The sequence below is a fragment of the Solanum stenotomum genome, chromosome 4 (genome assembly GCF_019186545.1).
Source record: "Solanum stenotomum isolate F172 chromosome 4, ASM1918654v1, whole genome shotgun sequence".
In the NCBI taxonomy this organism is placed as follows: domain Eukaryota; kingdom Viridiplantae; phylum Streptophyta; class Magnoliopsida; order Solanales; family Solanaceae; genus Solanum; species Solanum stenotomum.
This window is the reverse complement of record NC_064285.1, coordinates 64,657,767-64,676,254: the sequence shown is the minus strand read 5'-3', so window position 1 is coordinate 64,676,254 and position 18,488 is coordinate 64,657,767. Positions and strand designations below refer to the sequence as shown.

The following is an 18,488-nucleotide window of genomic DNA, read 5'->3' as shown; positions in this document are numbered from 1 at the left end:
AAATGTTGAGTTTGTTGCTTCCCAAATCCCCCCCACTCCCCACCCCACCCCCAAACCAAAAAAAAAGNCCTCTCATGATATGGAATCAGCGTAAAATCGCATGTCCAAACGCTGATTCCATCTCACAACACCATATCGTGATATGGTATCGCATGGCCAAACGCCTACTACGTATATAGTATATACATTCATAGCAATTACTGAAATCATTTCCCTTGCAAGTTAAAAGACAATCTCTGGATTAAGTATTTGATAGCTTTTTCCAAGTGTTCATGTACACACAATTCCAATCAATGGAGTAATCATTTTTGTCAGAAATGTTGAGTTTGTTGCTTCCCAAATCCCCCCCACCCCACCCCCAAACCCAAAAAAAAAAAGAATGAGTGTGTTTGTATTTACTCGATAATCTCCCCGTCAGTTTCAGCTCCTACTTACAGTTTCTTTCCATTTTCTGATTCGTCGTAACATGTTGACATTCAGTTACTGGAGAAGAATCAGTTGAAATCTGCCTAGACTTTGTTGATGTTCAAGTTGTTTTTTTGATGGACTCATCAGACAGCAGTTACAGTATAAATCATACTATCTTCCAAATTGCGCTGAAAGCAAACCAAATGCAATATTCCTGTTCAAACATTTTGTGATTCTGCAATACTACGGGTGCTTAAATGAGATTGCTTTATCGAGCAACTCAGCAGATAAGAGAGAACCTGAATGGTCCTCTAGCAGGAAGGCTCATGGTAAGGTTTGGTTGACGAGCCCCATTGATATTGCAACTTCTTTGGATGCAAAAGTATCAGCTTGTTCCTGCAATGTCACAGAAGCGATAAAATAAAACATAATTAGATCATTATTTGTTTCAATGTCTTTACACTATCATTGAAAATAATAAATACTAGAGCTGGTGTCTCTCTGCTGAGATATTTATTTATGGACTACATGAATTCTAAAAATCAGTAAAACATAAAATGGGCATCCGAACGTACATGCACTTGTGCCTATATGAGAATACAGAACATCATCCCACAAATAAAGATATTTTATGTACAATTTCAAAACAGTCTAAAATTCACGGGACAGGAAAAGCTTTATTGACGTATACCTTTTTTACATATGTTACAAATGGAAAACAAAGGTGCAGACTCTATCAGTGTTATGACAAAGTAAATGGAAAGAGAAGTGGATTAAGAGATGTGTCATAGTCATACAATACCAACAACTACACCTCAATCCCAAGCAACTCTGGGGTCGACTATATGAAAACTTTATATCCATTTCGCTCCATTTAGGCCAGTCTCGTTTCAAAACTGCGGTTCTCAAAATGTAGAGGTAACCTGAACGTTTTAGTGACAAAAGAATATCTGGACAAACTCAAAAAACTTCCAAAAAAAACACACTAGACGTGATTGTAAATCCAACTAAGCCTAAATTCCAACTAGTAGGGATCACATATATGAACTTTTTTGCTATTATTGAGTTCTATTATTTGCTATGTCTGTATGGATTTTGAGAGATTCTAAATATTTTAATAAAACTTCCTTCCATGTAATCATGAGGCCTATCTTATTCTTTTTTAACACCTTCAATCAGCTAAGTTTCATCAATTAACATAATATCATCCACAGAAATCCTTTATCAAAAAGAAACAAAAAATCATCCACAGAAATTATGCATCATGGAGCCTCATTAGCTAGACACTCAATTACCAAACTTGGGCGGAAGCTCAAATAATCATACCTGAAGGCGATGCAAGAGATACATCAAGAACAAATGGACAAACACCTGTCAACAGTACCATATACCTCATTAAATAGAAGGTACAATTTTACATCAATTCACTTTAAACATTCAACAGACACTAAGGTTTTTCCAGAGTAAATGATCTGTTCTAACCAGATAAAAAAGCAAGATAACTCGAGCAGTTGGATATCGCCAGAGAAATCGTGTTGCCCTGACAGCCCCGGAATCCAGAAGCTTCGCGGCCTTCTGTAACTGCACAGCAAAGTTTAAGTCATATGCAAAAATAGTACAAATATATGGCTCTCTTTCCAGTTAAGTACAAAACTTGTACTCTTTTTTTTTATGCTTCTTTTTACCCCCTAGTGTGAGGATGTGGATGTGGATGTGGATATGGAAAAATAGGAAAGAGCTTACCTGTATCGTCGCCCTAGTCATGTGTCGGTGATGTAAAGGGAGAGGCCTGTAATGTTAAATTGTTTCAGAAAAGCACGTCATGCTCAGAGGAACTTGAAAACTGGGAGGCTTCCTTTATTTTCCGATAAATAAAACTTTGAAGGCTCACTGAACAGCCTAATGAATTCTGATCACGTGTTACAACGGCATATAAACTGATTCCCTCCATCCCAAATTTGTGTGGCACGACTGGAATTTCGAGAGTTAACCAAGTTTTTCTTTATATGCCTTTCAAATATTTTAAGTTGTTAATTATTGTGATTTATAGTATTTTTAACGTAGTTTCAAATATATAAATTTTATTTCAAAAACTTAAAGCTTCTATGTCTGAATTCATGGTCAAAGTTTAGAAGTTTAAATCTCAAAATTCCAATTGTGCCACATAAATAGGGATAGAGGGAGTAATTTTGATGCAAATGAATTACTTTTTACTTGTTTGGTTACTGATCAAATTAGACTTTGAAGCAAATGAATTCACATTATTGTAACATAACTTTTTTTATATATAACAAGATAGTTACAGTTGTCCTTCATTTTAAGTTAATGATGGCAATAAACTTGGAATTCTTTTTTATTTTTAGCAGTGTGTCTGATCAACTAACCCACCTCGACAATTCCACTGGATACTGGGATCCTCCCACTGTGCCAATTTTGGCATATTTATTTGAAACAAGTTCTTTCTTATTCAGTGAAAAATTAAGATCGCACCAAACAATCAATATATTCTTTGCAACCACATTGTTCCTCCATTCACTCTGTCGTTTAACCAGGCAGGAGATGCCAATTTCTTCAACTTTCTTTGCACTTTAAAAAATAAAGGCTGAGCTGGAAAAGAAAGTTCAAGAAATAATTTTAATGAACCAATTTCACATTTTCCTAATGGACAGGACTGGCCAAAGTATAACGGGAATCAAGGTCTAATAATAAAGGCAGAGATTCAAAAGTCTCCCAAAAGCATAAAGTAAATTCTTAATAGTAACATACTCAAGTGCTTTGATGTCAGTTTCTTCCTCCCACGAGGATGATGCTCGACGAGAAGATCTGTTTCTTTCAGCTTCTAACTGTTGTAAGAGAAATTCTTAAGTAACTTAACCCACTTTATCAAACTGCAATTGTAAATACAAGGAGTAGAATGTAATGCAATGTCAAAATACTTATAAACTAAAGCACAAACCTGTACTTCCTGAAGACGCTTTGCTTCCTTCTCCAACTGAAACGCAGCCGCAGCTTTTTCACTGGCCATGGCTTCAAGCTGTGTTTGCTTGTAATACTGAACTTGCAGGCAAGAAATACAGCTTATTAAGTTACCAACAGTAAATAATGGGAACTATATAGAGCATACATGAATTAGTTTAATCTTACTTACCAATAGATCAGTTAATTCACGATACCGCTTTTCAAGTTCCACATGTTCCTATTACCAGCAGCAACAGATTGCAAAATCAATATGTATTTAAAGATTGATAAATGAGGATATGCAAATGGGTCAAAGTCATACAAAGCACAAAAGAAGAGAGATAACAAGCAAGAACGAAATTCCATCACATTCACGTGTTAATACCTAAAAGCACAGCCTTGGCGATTTACCATATATGGAAAAAAGAACATAAAAGGTATGACACAATTATTTTTAGATTATTGCTCAATCATTGACATATATAAGACTAAAAAGCAGGGATGGGCACCAAAAACTTTGTAGCTTCTGTGCTGCCTTTGCTCAAGGAAAGCGCTCTCTTAAAGTAACATCATGTTGCTAATTCGAAGTTTGTAATAGAAAAAGATACTGTGTGAATGGCCTAGTGATAAATATCTTGCCACCTGTGACAATATCTCTTCTTACATTTCTGTGTTCTAAGACTAGAGCCTGTTTGGAATGGCTTAAAAGTTGGTTAAACCTACTTTTAAGTCATTTTTAGCTTTTGGGAGTGTTAAGACAAAGTTGAAAAAAACTTAAAAAGTTAAAACCAAAAGTAGGACTCTCCCTACTTTTTATTTTTGAAGTTAAAAGTCATTTAAGTTTGACTTTAAAAAGTTACTTTTTAAAAGCTATTTTTTTCGGCCAATCCAAACGGGCTCCGAGTATAATTCACGTACCATATTTACACTACCCCAAACCTACCTCAATCTACAATTAAGTTGAAATGACTAAGTCTCAAAATTTATCAAGCACCAAAAGTTAATGTAGAGTATGCGACTTAAAAATGCTATAAATTGCAATAAAATGTAGAAATTTTATGCCCATAACCAAATTAGTGCATATATATTCATCGAGAAAGGATCCATCTCTCATTTAATCTAAAGCAGAAAAACATTTGCAAACACAAGAAGATGTTTTCCCCCATCAGCAGATTCCTGTTACAATATGGGATCAAAGTAAGAGGGAATAGGAGTAGAAGTCCATCAAAATCACAGTGGAGTAAGTATCCACTAAGGCCCCTTGACAAGAATTCAAGTTTTATCACAACATTGGTTTGGCAAATCTCTTTCCCTATGTTGTTTCGGTAGATCAAGGTGAGTTTCAGATCTGAGCTTCTCACCCTCTTTTGGGTAGGCAAGGAATACCATGTATTGAAATACACTACTGTGATGCACCTTTTGAGCTACCAAAGCACAAGAACAATTGTGCAACATACAATGCTCAAATTGTCGAGGGAAAAAAGAATTATTCATACCTGAAAGAAAGAGCTCACAGGAAATTCATTTAGGATAGACACTTTAAATGGCTGAGAAAATCTGTGATCTACTGATAGAATACCATTAGTTTGACTGTACGAGTTGTAAACTCCTTAATCCTTATATAATCTTTGGGCAATTCTCATCACTTGAGCCAGCTTTTGAGAATGAGTTTAGGGTGAAGGTCCATTTCCTTAACATTGTACCAAAGCCATACCATCTCTAATATTGGGCTAACCAATGTTGGACCACCCACATTTTACTCCCTTAGAGATATCCAGCCTTAGGGGTATGTAAGATCGTTTATAATCTACTTATATGGTCTTGGTCAATCCTTGTTACATGAGCTACCTTTTGGAATTGTGTTAGGCCCAAAGTCTAGTTTCTTCATATGATATCAGAGTAGACAGAGGTCCCAGGTTCAATCTCATTACAATTTACAACCCATTATCAAAATAAATCACATGCTTAAATCAAGAGTAAAAAAAGGGATCATGACAGCAAATGAGGAGAGTGTTAAGACATAATCAAATATATCCTCTTTAACAGCTTAAACTTTAGATAAAGTAATCATACAATTTAACATGGAATATCAAGAAAATGGCCTTGGGTCTAACTACATGCCAAAATTTATCTCATGTTATGAAGACTTTCAAGGGCCATACAAGAATACCACTACTAATACACTAACCCAATGTGGCACCATAACATCCGCTACACGCCTGAACTAGATATTTGGAGCTTGGAGTAACATAGCATGGATGACCAAACATAACACAACTTATTTTAGGGATAGTTGTGGCCCTGATACCATGTTAAGATAATGAACCTACGGCATAACTCAACTCTAAAGTTGGCGCAAATGGCAAGAATTATCCAAAACTATGTAATGAGACTAGAAACTATGCACTTAACTTGTGTGGAATCTAACACTCTAAACACCTCATAATACTTTCAGGCAACATGCATGGGTATTCCAATTATCAAAGAAACACCTTAACACCCCCATAAATCTTTCAAGCTACGTTGCTCAGACTCTTCAAAAATATTGTTGGATGTGTTGGGTCCTCCAAAACCTATGCATTTTTAGACGATCCGACAAGAGTGCGGCAGAATTTTCGGAAGGTCCAAGCAACCTAGCTTTCAAACGACTTGCGTGAGTATTTTGATCATGCTATTCATCACCAACTTTGGCATGGCTTAATTTACTACTACACCACAAAACTATGCGAACTCTATTCACTTCGTAAATTTTGAATTGAGCATTGGAACCTCAATTTTTATTTTATTTTTGGGACATCCAAATATATAACCAAGTACTCTATTAAAGTTTACTTTATATATCTAGCTTTTGAGACAGATAAATATCAGGACTACTAAATTAAGCTAAGTGAAGGGTACTATTGGAGCCAAAACTGATGGTGATCTATCTGTATCTACCTGAATAAGTTGATGCCCACTTGAAAGTTGAATACCCAAGGTTAAACTAAGTAGAAGATGAACTGTGTGGAAGATCAGGAAGTCCCAAATATTTTTGGTAAGGGCAAAAGCAAGAGTTTACCGAGCGAGAGTAATGTTCAGCATCCCTTTTCATGGCAGCTGTTTCAACTCTTAACTTTTGCATTTCAGCCTACAGTCAATAGAAAAATTACCCATTAATGATCATCATTAAGGCTGATACTTAGAGCAAAAGATCATTATATTTACGATAAAAAACGAACAAGTACAATATTAGCACACACTAGTTAGTGTTTGAGCCAAACTATAGAGCAATAAACTTGCCTCCAAAGAAGCAAGCTTGCTTTCAGCCTCCCTCTGACCTTGGCGTGCACGCTCCACTTCTTCTTGCCATGCCTGCACCTGCATGTTCAGAAAATGAAGTTAAAACAGACATCTGGAGGGTGTCTGTTTTATCTAGCTTACTGTGATGATTCAGTTTCAAACAGTCTCAGGTTGCAACTGAACAAAGGATTATGTGAATTGATGGAAACATCTATGTATGTCAATGATCCAGTTGCATATGTAAACTTTTTAACTGCAGCACACATGACTGATAATGTCAAACACAAGGTCCCTTGTCTTAGTTGAGAATTGTAAGTTTCATATTTACGAGATTCCAAGACAGTTCTCCAGGCATAATATGTACAATAGGCATGAAAACACATAATTTTGCATGAGTTACAACTTCAATATCAGATCATAACAATTTACTTAGTAAGATGAGAATTTCTCTCTTTGTAATCTTTTTCTAACTCAAGTGTAAACTTTTTAACTGCAGCAAGCATGGCTGATAATGTCAAATGCAAGGTCCCTTGACTAAGTTAAGAAATGTAAATTTCATATTCACAGGATTCCAAGACAGTTCTCCAGGCATAATATGTAAAATAGGCATGAAAACACCTAATTTAGCATGAGTTGTAACTTCAATATCAGGAGTATAATAATTCACTTAGTAAGATGAGAATTTCTCTTTGTATATCTTTTTCTAACTCAAGTGTCTTGCAGCCACCAACAATTTTACGTTTACTTGTATCTTCAAATTCCTGGTTCTCTCATGTTACTTCAAAATGCATTCAGGTTAATGACAATTATAGAACCTGAAGCACTTGATTTGCCTCTTCCGAGGACTTCTTTTGTCCACGACGAGTACGAGCTTCCATGTCTTGCAGTTCTTGATTTAGAGTTGCACATTCAACCTGCCAGATTCAGACACCCTTGGATAAGTTGAGAAGTGCTGAAGAAATCCTTTCATTATTCTTTTAGGTGTCATCATTTCCAATTAAGCCAGAGCCACATAAAGGATTTTCTTTTTTGACGAGGAAAGAGTCACCTAAAGGATGACATCCAAAAAAATATTATTTACCTCAAGCAGTGCCACCTTCTGCTCAAACTCTGTTGCCTTGGCAGTCCTTTCATCAGCTGTTCTCTAGTGTCAATAATCATACAAAAATTTTAAGACATCTTTATTTCATTGAATAATAACAATCATTCATGCAATAATAATGAGATTATGTGCTGCCAAATGAAAGGAACTTATGATGTACAAGTAGTCAGTACAAACAATAAACCAATTGCTAGGTACACAGGTATAATTAAAGAGAAGCTAATTGCTTCAGTTCTTTGAGATTCCTGCTTAAGACCAAATGACAAGTACTAAAACCTAGCCCACTTAAGCACGATGACTGAAGTGGTAGTATGGACCAAAGTCAAGCTGTTGGGAAAAAAATTGAAAGTAAAAGTAATCCCTCTTCTTTTCATAATTGATGACAATGTGTTAACGATGGGTAACTTAGAAATGGCTACAATAAATTATTACTATCAATTACAATGTAGACAATATGTCATGCCACAATTTTAGCTCTTAGAGTCAGGTCAAAGTCAACCTCTTATTATCAACTTATCACTACCATAAATTCACTCCCTAGAAAAAACAAACTATCAAAGAGCAGGATACTGCATCATAACCCAAGCAATGCTTTACAAGAACACTAGAACTTTTCAGCGAAAGTTCACATCTTTATTCTATTCAGGCTAATACCATGCTGGCTTGTCATTATATGTGGAAGGAAACAGCTAAATCCCACTGTTACAAAAGCAATAGCATGAAAAAACCGAAGGATCATAAATGTATACTTTATTGCAATTCATGATGTAACAGCATAAAAGATTATACTTGAAGATGGAGAATACCTGCGCCCTAGCCAAGGCTGTGGATGCCTCTAAAGCTCGGTGCTCCAGCTCTACCTCCCTTTCCATAAAAGCCTATTATTACAGACGAAATGAATTACTAAATTGCAAACAGCACATCTCCATTATCCTTCATCAACAACAACAAACCCAGTGTGTGGGATCTGGTGCTAAGCATCCAGAGTTTGGCAGATATACTAGGATGCAAAGTGGAACATCTGCCTACAGTTTACTTGGGCATGCCTCTTGGTTACCAACATTAAGAGATAGTTATATGGGATGGCATAATAGAGAGGGCTGAAAAAGATTGACACGGTGGAAAACTCAATACTTATCACTAGGAGGAAGGCTCACTCTCATAAAATCAGTCCTTGATTCTCTACCTTATTAATCTCTTCCATTGGAGCAACTTATCCCTTGTTAATGATATATTACCCCTCTTAGATTTCATTAGCTCCCTCAATACGGCTTAGCGACCATTCATTTGCTTGTGGTTAACTCCCTGATTAAATAAGTGTTTTTGTTCACAGGAGTTAACCATGTTTTTGTGTATGTAGTTTGTATCTCCTTGATGCCTTTATAATACAACATCTCACTTCATCAGAAAAAGAATGTCCTTGTTCCCCCTTCCCAAGAAGGTTTTGAAGAAACTGGACAAACTTAGAAGGAATTTCCTTTGGCATGGTTGTAAGGAGAACAATGGATACAACCTGGTGAAATGGGATACTACACTGAACAATAGATACTTAGGAGGTTTGGGTATCAGAAACCCAAAGAAACAAAATGATTGCCTTCTGATGAAATGGCTCTGGAGATATAATGATGGAAAACAAGTTTTATGGAAGGATGTAATTAAGTGCAAATATGATGAGAACAACCCTTCGTGCAGTAATGAAAGTTCTTTACCTTATAGGGTTGGTGTATGGAGAACAATCAGAGATCTTTGGCCAATGATAAAAGAGAACACGGTAATTAAAGTGGGAGATGGGAGAAAAACAAAGTTTTGGGAAGAAGCATGGAACACCCAGATCCCTCTGAAAGATATTTTTCTGGACCTGTTCACCATCAGTAACAACCCTGAAGCAACTGTCAAAGCGTGTTGGACTGAACAGTGATGGGATCTATCTTTTAGGAGATTCTTGAATGACTGGGAAGTGGACAGAGTGGCCAACCTACTCCATGAAATAGGGGACTTCACGGGAACTACTTCAGCCCCAGATTCTATGAGATGGAAGCACAAAAAGGATGGGAATTTCTCTGTTAAAAGGGTCTATGAACAGTAAATACAACAAAACAGAAAAAACAAGGTTTATGGAAAAATGTCTGGAAAAACATCGCACCAACAAAAATAAAATGCTTCACATGGTTGGTTGTCAGAAAAGTTTGCTTGACACAAGAGGTTTTGAAGAAAAAGAGGAGAGTTGTAGCATCTACATGTCAACTTTGTGGGAAAATAAATCAAACAAATAGTCATCTTTTCTTGCACTGTAAATTCACTGCTCAGTTGTGGAATTTATTTCTTACTCTCACAGACACAAAATGGACCATGCCCGAGCACACTGCAGATCTACTCAGCTGCTGGATTAGAAGAGGTGGAAGCAAGAGCCAGAAGAGATGGTGGAAAATCATTCCACATTGCATCTGGTAGACAATGTGGAGAGAGAGAAATAGCAGACGTTTTGAAGATAAGTCCAATTCCATTCATAGAGTTAAATGGAACTGTATTGTCTATTTGTTCTTCTGTTGTAAACAAACAAATATAGAAGAATTAGAGCATGTAGATATGTTAGGCTCTCTGTAAGTAGTTTCTTCCTTTCTCTCTTTGTTTTTGTTTGTTTTGTTCCCCTTTTGAAGGTCTCCAGCATATCCTTAATGCTGAGGAATACAACATTACCAGTTCCAAAAAAAAAAAAAAGTGTATGCTGACCTTACCCCTACCTTTGAGAAGGTAGAGGGTTTTTTTCATATAGACCCTCAGCTGAACGAACAGTGGAAAAGAGGCAATAGCAACAAGTAGAAACTACAGCAAGGTAATAAGATGCCAAGGCTAGAGAAACCATACGTAGTGATGGAAACCTAAACATAAGGGAAAAGGAATAATACTGATACTCTGAGAAAGGGGGCACTGCGGATGCAATTTTAGAATCAGAGAGGGAGCAAGGGAGGGGCATTGGAAACACATCTATGCAGATTAAAGCCGAAATCCTATATTAGGGAGGAATGAGAAGTTCTCTGCTATTTTGACTAAAATGATCCACAGACAGTGTGATAAAGTTGTTGCAGATTTCAGGATATAAACTTGTAGTTGCTCGCTCAAGACTTTAAATCACTTTTCAAAATCTGAGTACAAATATTTAGCTACTTCATTTTTAGAATGCTCAGCAAGTAAGTTTTCAGTTATAAACCTTTTTGGTAGCATTATGAGCAGCACGCTCTTCTTCTGATCTTCGCTCTGCAGCACCCAGCTCCTCCCTTAAAGCCTGAGCACATAAAATTTTCTCACCGGTCAAAAAAACTATAGTAATAACGGTGTTCAGTAGCAGCAAAACAGAGTAAGTAATATCCAAAAGTTGTTGTGAATAGAGATCCACATACTTGCATCATCCTTGTCTCTGTTAGTTCCCTGTTTCTCATTAAAGACTCCATATTAGCCTGAAAAAAAGCAGACAAAACTCAGCCTTCCTTTCCATTTAAAATAATTGATTTCCTGCTACACAGTGGTAAAAGAGCTGATAGCTCAAGTCCTCACAGGAAGTCCTTTTTAACTATAGAAGTTTCACTTGTATTGACCAAGGAAAGCACCAATAGACACAATTCCAAGTACCAGAATTTAAAGTGAAGTCATAACAATAAATCAAACTGATGCAGATGATCCCAGAAATAAAAACAGATAGAACGAGAGGTCACTTCACAAGTGCGGCAGTACAAGTCTATAATAGGTAGTTTGAAATGAACCTGCAATGATGCCAGGTTTCCTTCGGAGAGTGCAGCTTGCTTCTTAAGTGCATCCGTAGAACTAACAAGAGCCTCAATTTCAGCATTCTTTGCAGCAAGAGCCTCAGCCATGCTGGACTCCGCCCTCGACACCTCTTTTTTGGCTGCAAATAAATCTTTCTGAAGCTGCTTTATCCGAGCGTCGCAAGATTTACTCAATTCCCTCTGTCACATCAGAATAAATGACATAATCAAGACTTGAATGCGGTTATTTTTGAAACTCGGGAACTCTCCAATCAAATCCCCATATTCACCTCTGCTACAAGAAGCTCCTCTAGCTGAGCATTTTCTGATTTATACTCCTGAAGACGTGATGAAAGTCCAGCACAAACCTGCACATTTGAGTTAAAGTACGATAATCTGTGAATATAACTTTCTGCAAAACAAGAACCTGTTACACAGCAGATGACCAAAAGATCAAAAAGGAAAAAATGTTAATTATATTATGATCATGATAATGAATCTATTCAACCATTTACGCCGTTCACATAATTTCTCAAGCAAAGTAGCCTCCCAACTATCCATATCAGGAGTTTTTTATTTATAAAGCCATAACAAGAATTTGAACTACTTTTCATCTCTCATGATAGGTAAATTAGGATGCGACGAGATTATTTATGTTCGTAACATTTTTAACCTATTGACACTTAAGAAGAAAATCTTACAGCATAACTCAAATTAACACGGAATACTGCTCTCTCCTTCTCTTTTCTTTTCTTTTGAGTGAAAAGGAGACCTTCAACTGATGATATTAATGCTCATTAATCTTTGCAACATTAATATTATACGTACGTCGAACTGAGAAAGTAATATTACTGAAATGAAGTCTTTGAACAAATCATATTCACAAAAAAAAAAGGGTTCGCAAAGGTTCATAAAATTAAAAAAATTGAAGGGCAAGACAATACTGCATTTAAATGTACTAACATCCAGCACCATTACAAGTAGTTGGTGAGAAAAACCAAACCGAAGGTAAATTCAGAAGCTAGTTGCCAGATTAAATTTCTATTTCTCTAAGTTAAATAGCAGCTATTTCTTTGAAAAACACTCTGAAACGGCTTCTTGAAGAAAATAGTTTTTTTTGGAAATACTTTTTGGGGAAGCTTCTTTAAAAACTTAAATGAATATGTTTGTTGAATTCCCTTTTTGCATCATTTCGAAAAAATATGCACAAACAAAAGCACCCTAGCATTCTAAATCAGAGGCTCATGAAGTAATGAACTCTTACACGGGCTAACCGTGCTTCTTTTGACTGACCAGTAGAAGTTGCATTCTTAAGCAATCCCTGAGCCTGAAGAAATAAATGTAGTCAAAAGAACTTATCAAAAGACCTAGAAATACACCAAAAAGTTAGCTTAGAAAACAGACTCTACCTCTTCAAGTTGCTCTTGTTCATTCATGGATGACTTAACAGTTTTACGTTCTGGAAGCTGCTTCTCGCCTGGATTAACAGTTTTATGTTCTGGAAGCTGCTTCTGGTCTAAATCAGGTTCAGCATTGGTTTTAGCATCCGTAATCTGCCTATCAATTTTACCAGGTTGATCTGCAGTTAAAGATATAGATCTTTCCTGCTGAAAGTTCACAGGAGATCCTGCATCAAGAACTGTGTTTTGACTGGAATCTACGGGAGACTTGTCCTGCACGGTATCAACCACTTTTGCAGTAGGCAAGAGAAGAGTCTCTCCAGGAATATCTGGGGTGTTTCCACTTGTATGCTCACCAGTAGATTCTGAACTCACGACTCTTACATCAACAGGTTCTACTGCTTCCATGTGATCAGCATGATGATTTAACTCATTGTTAGAGGCTGTTTCAGATATAGGAGCATCCAATGACGCACCATCTTCAGACACTTTTAGCTTATCTTCGGTGCTAGTTTTGCTGCTAGGACTACCTGGATTTGTCCTACTATCTTCAGTAAGTACGATCGCTTTATCTTTATCAGAGGCAATATCTGACTGTGACATCCCTTGGCTAGTTTGTTCCCTTTCAAAATTGACTGGCTCTGAAGGTTCACTAGAAGAGAGTCGTTTTTGAGGCTGCAAAGAATCTCATTGTTAATATTCTGAAAACTGTCAGTAGATAAAATAGCATTGTACTGAGAATGAACACACTACCTTCTTTTTATTCCTTGACCTTTTTGGTTGAGATCCTTTTTCATTCGGAACTAAGCCAAAGACAAAACAAAAAGATGATGTATTCACCATCCACAGAGGCTACTTTAAAAATAATAATGTAATAAAATGGAAAGTTAGAGGACGCTTAAATAAACACATTTCTTTTCCAATCAGCATGATCACAAATAGAATCCAAAATGTACATCTTGCAGTATCCTACTGTTTTCAGTTAGTGTAGCATTATTTTTATCAAAGACAAAATCTGATTGAGATATCCCTTGGCTAGCTTGTTGCTTTCTCTGACTGTTGCTAAAGATCCATGAGAAGAGAGTCGTTTCTGACGCTAACTACAAGAATTCTTATTTCTTAAACAGGAATTTTCTAAAGGGCCTGTTTGGATTGGCTTATAGCATAGCTTATAAGCCATAAGTTAGAAATCCTAACTTATGTTTTCGCTTTAAAACAAGTGCTTAAAAGAACTTTTTTATTTTATCCAAGCACAAGAACAGTGCTTAAAAGCACCTAAAATAAGTCAATCCAAACTGGCTTTAAACCAGTTCAAAAGCAGAAACCAGAAGGTGCATTTTGAGGTTGAAAATTTTATAATAAAGGAAGCAACACTATAAAAGCTATACCTGGACTCCGAACATTGGGCTGTTCATCAGAATTTTCGCCGACTACACTCTTTGCCCTCTTATCTACAACTTCAAACAAATCTGATACAACAAAGTACATTTCACCTTGTTAGGAAATCATACAAGAACTGGAAAAATCTACCATGTTGATTAGGGTACATTTCTATTAGCGGAAGCTAGTTGTTAATATATAATTTCTCATTTTTCTTATCAGATTTGTAAAATGGGAAGCAGGAATACTTTGAGAATCCATAAAAGCAGGATGTACTTAAAACAATCTTTGGTAGTGAGTGGAAACAGGCTTTTTGTACAGCATCGAGTTCCATTTACAATTACAAGTAGCATGCACATCAACAAACTTGCAATGCAGTAAAATCTATCAAAATCAAACTAAAAGAAAAAATAAAACTTGTGAGCAACTTATAATTTATCAACATTAGAAGGGAAAGGGTCAAATTTTGCCTCTTTATTATACGAAACTGATCAACTTTGTCCCATGTTGGACTTTTCGTTTAACATTGCCCTGCCATCAGGAAAAGGTCTCAATTTTTCCCTCGATCCCTAAGCAAGCTCCAACCTATGGATAATATTAAACAGTAGTTGAAAGTTGCGGGGTAAATCTAGACCTTTTTTCTCAAATAATTTGGACATGTAGCGTTCATTTTGATCTCCATTAAAGGTAATGAAAAACATGAGACAATGGGTTAACAACAAGGGTATGAAAGTGACATGGAGGACAAAATGAGCACTTCCGGATGTATATGGGCAAAGTTAGACCTTTTCCCACATTAAAATAGCCAAAGCTGTCTATTCCACATCTCATAATTCAATTTCAACACCAACTACTAAATAAACTCAAACTTCATGCATCCCAGCTCAGCTACTGAGTCTGAAGCAGATATTGCATTCACTAAAGGTGTGCCTCCCTAGTGGTCAATAAAGTGACTTGAAAACCAGTAAGTCTTAGGTTCAAATCCCAACACAGACAACATTAGGTGATTTCTACCCATATGTCCTAGCCTTTGCCTTGATGGACAAACTTACCTACTACATGTTGCTAGTGGGAAGTGGCAAGGCAAGTAAGTATCCCATGAGTACACCCAACAAAAAAAATTATCTTCGACTTTATTGTCAAAAATGAAAATTAACACCTTAAACCAACACTACAAGCAACAACATACACAGTGTAATCCTACAAGTGGTGTCTAGTGAGTATAGAGTGCACACCCTACCTTGGGACAAGTTAGAGAGACTATTTCTAATAGACTACACACAAAAACGCAAACTAAATTTCCAATTAAAATACACTCACTAGTCTATGCCAGGTAATCACATTTCTACAAAATCATCTTAAATGTATATATATATAGACACCATAAACACTGATCTCACATGGACCTACTGCTAAGAACACACACACACACACACACACATATACATATATATATCAATTCATCAATAAAATTAACAAACCGATATTGCATTCACCGATTTCAACATTCTGGATCCGCCTAAACAATATCACTTACATAAAAAAAAATTCAACAATAAGAAAAAACTCATACCTTCAGCAGCTCTGAGCCATGAAGCCATTGATGGAATAACTGAAGTAGTGTATATTCACCTATATATCAATCATCAAAATGCAATAATACATAGAATTCAAAATTTTCTGAGAACAAAAAAATCTGCAGAAATTCAACAACGAAGAAGCCAAATTGAATAATGAAAAAGTGAGAAACGAGATTTTTTTTAATTTATTTTTGCTTTTTTCAGATCGCAAATTGTATAGTTTTGCTGTTTCTCTCAATATGGAATCGTTAGTTAGGAGATCTCTGTTAGCAAAACAGGAAGAAGGAAAGAGCGTTGATTCGGTGTTGTCGCGAATATGGTAACTAAGGTAGGACCGTGTGAGAAATTTGGGAGCCCCGACCCGGGAAATAAATGGGTCGTTTGAGCCCAAGTTAATTGGGCCTTGATTTTGGATTAGATAGAGGAAGAATTATGCGACGTGACAAATGTTTACGTTGTATTTACGAAATGTAGATATGGTTTTAAAACGATTATGAGATGTAGCTATTAGTACTTATGCAATATGTGTTGATATAGCTTTTTCACATTATTTTCAGTTGATATAGTATGTGATGATATCGTTGATATATGTCTCAAACAATTAAGTTGATAGTCGTTTGATACAAGCTCGGAGCCCTACCCTTTTGAAAAAAGTTATGCTATTTATAAATGGTTAAAATTATTTTTCTATGTATGTATAATAGATGTTGAACCCCTATCGACTAGTTTGCCTATTTACTTCTTCATATTTTGAACTCCCTTAGTGAAAATTTTAGCACTGTCACTGAATACAATGATACAAAATTATAGTTATGTCTCATAAATATACAAATTGTATTATGATTCGAAAGTATGCTCTAAACTATGTCAATTATGATTATTTTTTTCCATAATACAATTACATTTGTTACTTGTGCCTCTTGATAGTTTCATTTTGGGATCTTTACACTACACAACAAACCTATAAAGCTCATAAAAATAATAATAACATACCGTTTATCTTACTCCTATCTCGTGGAAAAGCTAATGGATCCAAACTCTTTTTTCCTTGTTACTAGAGTGAGACATTTTCAGCCCAATCAGTTTTTAGTTGGGCTGGGCCTCATTGTGGGATCAAGCAGATATCACCAGCCGAATATGGGCCCAATCACTTTCATGGATTCACAACTCCAAAGTCTTAACAAAAAATAAAAACTACAGATTTTAAGTTAATAAGTATTATTTTTTTTAAATATCGTTTTACATTAATCTTTTAGGGTAGTAGTGAGAACATGTTTGTATGTGTAAATATTTATCTATATAAAAAAAAATTGTGGAACTATATAGTGTAATTTTTTTATACCAAACTGATTAATGCAAGATATGTCTTTCTTCCATATATTTATTACTTAATCATGTTGTTAATTAAGAAATAAATCGTATTCTTAACGCTATTTCAAAAGTTAGGTGATAATTGTCAAAATCATATAAAAGAGACGCCACAATTCTAAATAGCTTATGTAGGAACTTAATACCTTCATGCGCTTAGACCTGCCAACTGAAGCGTGGATAATATAATATGAGGGTCTAAAATAACCGAATCAAGAAGAAAATGAGAAAAAACTATTGGCATTCGACAATACATGTCAGGTGAAAAGCAAAAGGAGAAACTTAATATCTTCAATTTTTGTCTGCCTAGACTTGTCAACTGAAGCGTGAATAATATAATATGGGTGTTTAAAATAGTAAGAAGAAGAAACTATTGACGATACATGTCAATTCAAAAGTAAAAGGAGCAACTTAACACCTCCCTACAAGCCTAGATCTGCCAATTGAAGCGTGAATAACATAATATGGCGTTTAAAATAACTGGATCAAAAAGAAGAAGAAACTATCAACTATATAAATGTCAATTCATGAAGCAAAAGGAGGAGCATAACACCTTCCTACACGTCAAAACCTGACAGTTGAAGCGTGAATAATATAATATGAGCATCTAAAATAACCACGAAAAGAAAAAACTATCGACAATACAAGTCAATTCAAAAGCAAAAGGAGAAAGAAAAAAAATAATTAAAGAGCAAGACGACAATGCACTAAACCAAATAAAGGAGAATTACAAATTTGTACGACAAATAACCAATAAACATTATCTTTTTTTACTTTTTCATTATATTGTCATTGTCTATATTTGCCACCAAAGTAAAATGGTTCTATGTTTAATCAAATCAAAGCAAACTTTGAACAAAAAAAATAAAGAATTATCATCAAGGGGTGTGATGAGCTGACAGAAGTTTATAAATTTTGAATTTTAAATAAAAAAAATAAATCATTGAGTTTTGAACAAATAATAGTGTTATATGCATATAATTAAGTAGGTTTTAAAACATAGATACAGAATATTGCCTAAACCTACGTGATTTTGTTAAGCTTGTAAGCAGTATTGTATGATTGGTTAAGTAGAGATCTCGAGTTCGACCACTTTGATAGAGAGTGCTTTAATTTACTTCATAATGAACGTATCCAATGTGAATTCCAAATGAAGAATTTACCTAAATAATCGGTCATCCAATTGTTTAAACTAAAATTAGCTGATGAATGTATAATATATGTATCATTAATGCATAATCTAAGTATAACG

At 35.5% G+C, this 18,488-nt stretch overlaps 1 protein-coding gene across 1 annotated transcript; it reads right to left on the bottom strand.

Moving 5' to 3' along the window:
• Positions 1-716: 716 nt before the first annotated feature.
• LOC125861972 (golgin candidate 1) lies at positions 717-16,156 on the bottom strand. Its single transcript, XM_049541913.1, has 21 exons — positions 15,862-16,156; positions 14,297-14,377; positions 13,662-13,711; positions 12,918-13,583; positions 12,773-12,835; positions 11,799-11,876; positions 11,506-11,709; positions 11,146-11,202; positions 10,956-11,030; positions 8,554-8,625; positions 7,727-7,789; positions 7,461-7,559; positions 6,646-6,723; positions 6,425-6,493; positions 3,557-3,604; positions 3,365-3,460; positions 3,175-3,251; positions 2,152-2,197; positions 1,891-1,989; positions 1,735-1,779; positions 717-804 (listed from the first exon to the last, which is right to left on the bottom strand). Exons 1-21 carry the CDS (start codon positions 15,887-15,889, stop codon positions 733-735), a joined length of 2,166 nt encoding a protein of 721 aa, XP_049397870.1. The 5' UTR covers positions 15,890-16,156; the 3' UTR covers positions 717-732.
• Positions 16,157-18,488: the final 2,332 nt, after the last annotated feature.

Excerpts from the sequence above, each read along its gene's own strand:
- LOC125861972 (XM_049541913.1), bottom strand. The coding sequence starts at position 15,889 with ATGGCTTCATGGCTCAGAGCTGCTGAAG. Across the intron at positions 3,605-6,424 it reads CTGAACATTACTCTCGCTCG|GAACATGTGGAACTTGAAAA; the intron begins GTAAACTCTTGC and ends TGCTGGTAATAG. Across the intron at positions 1,780-1,890 it reads TTATCTTGCTTTTTTATCTG|GTGTTTGTCCATTTGTTCTT; the intron begins GTTAGAACAGAT and ends TACTGTTGACAG.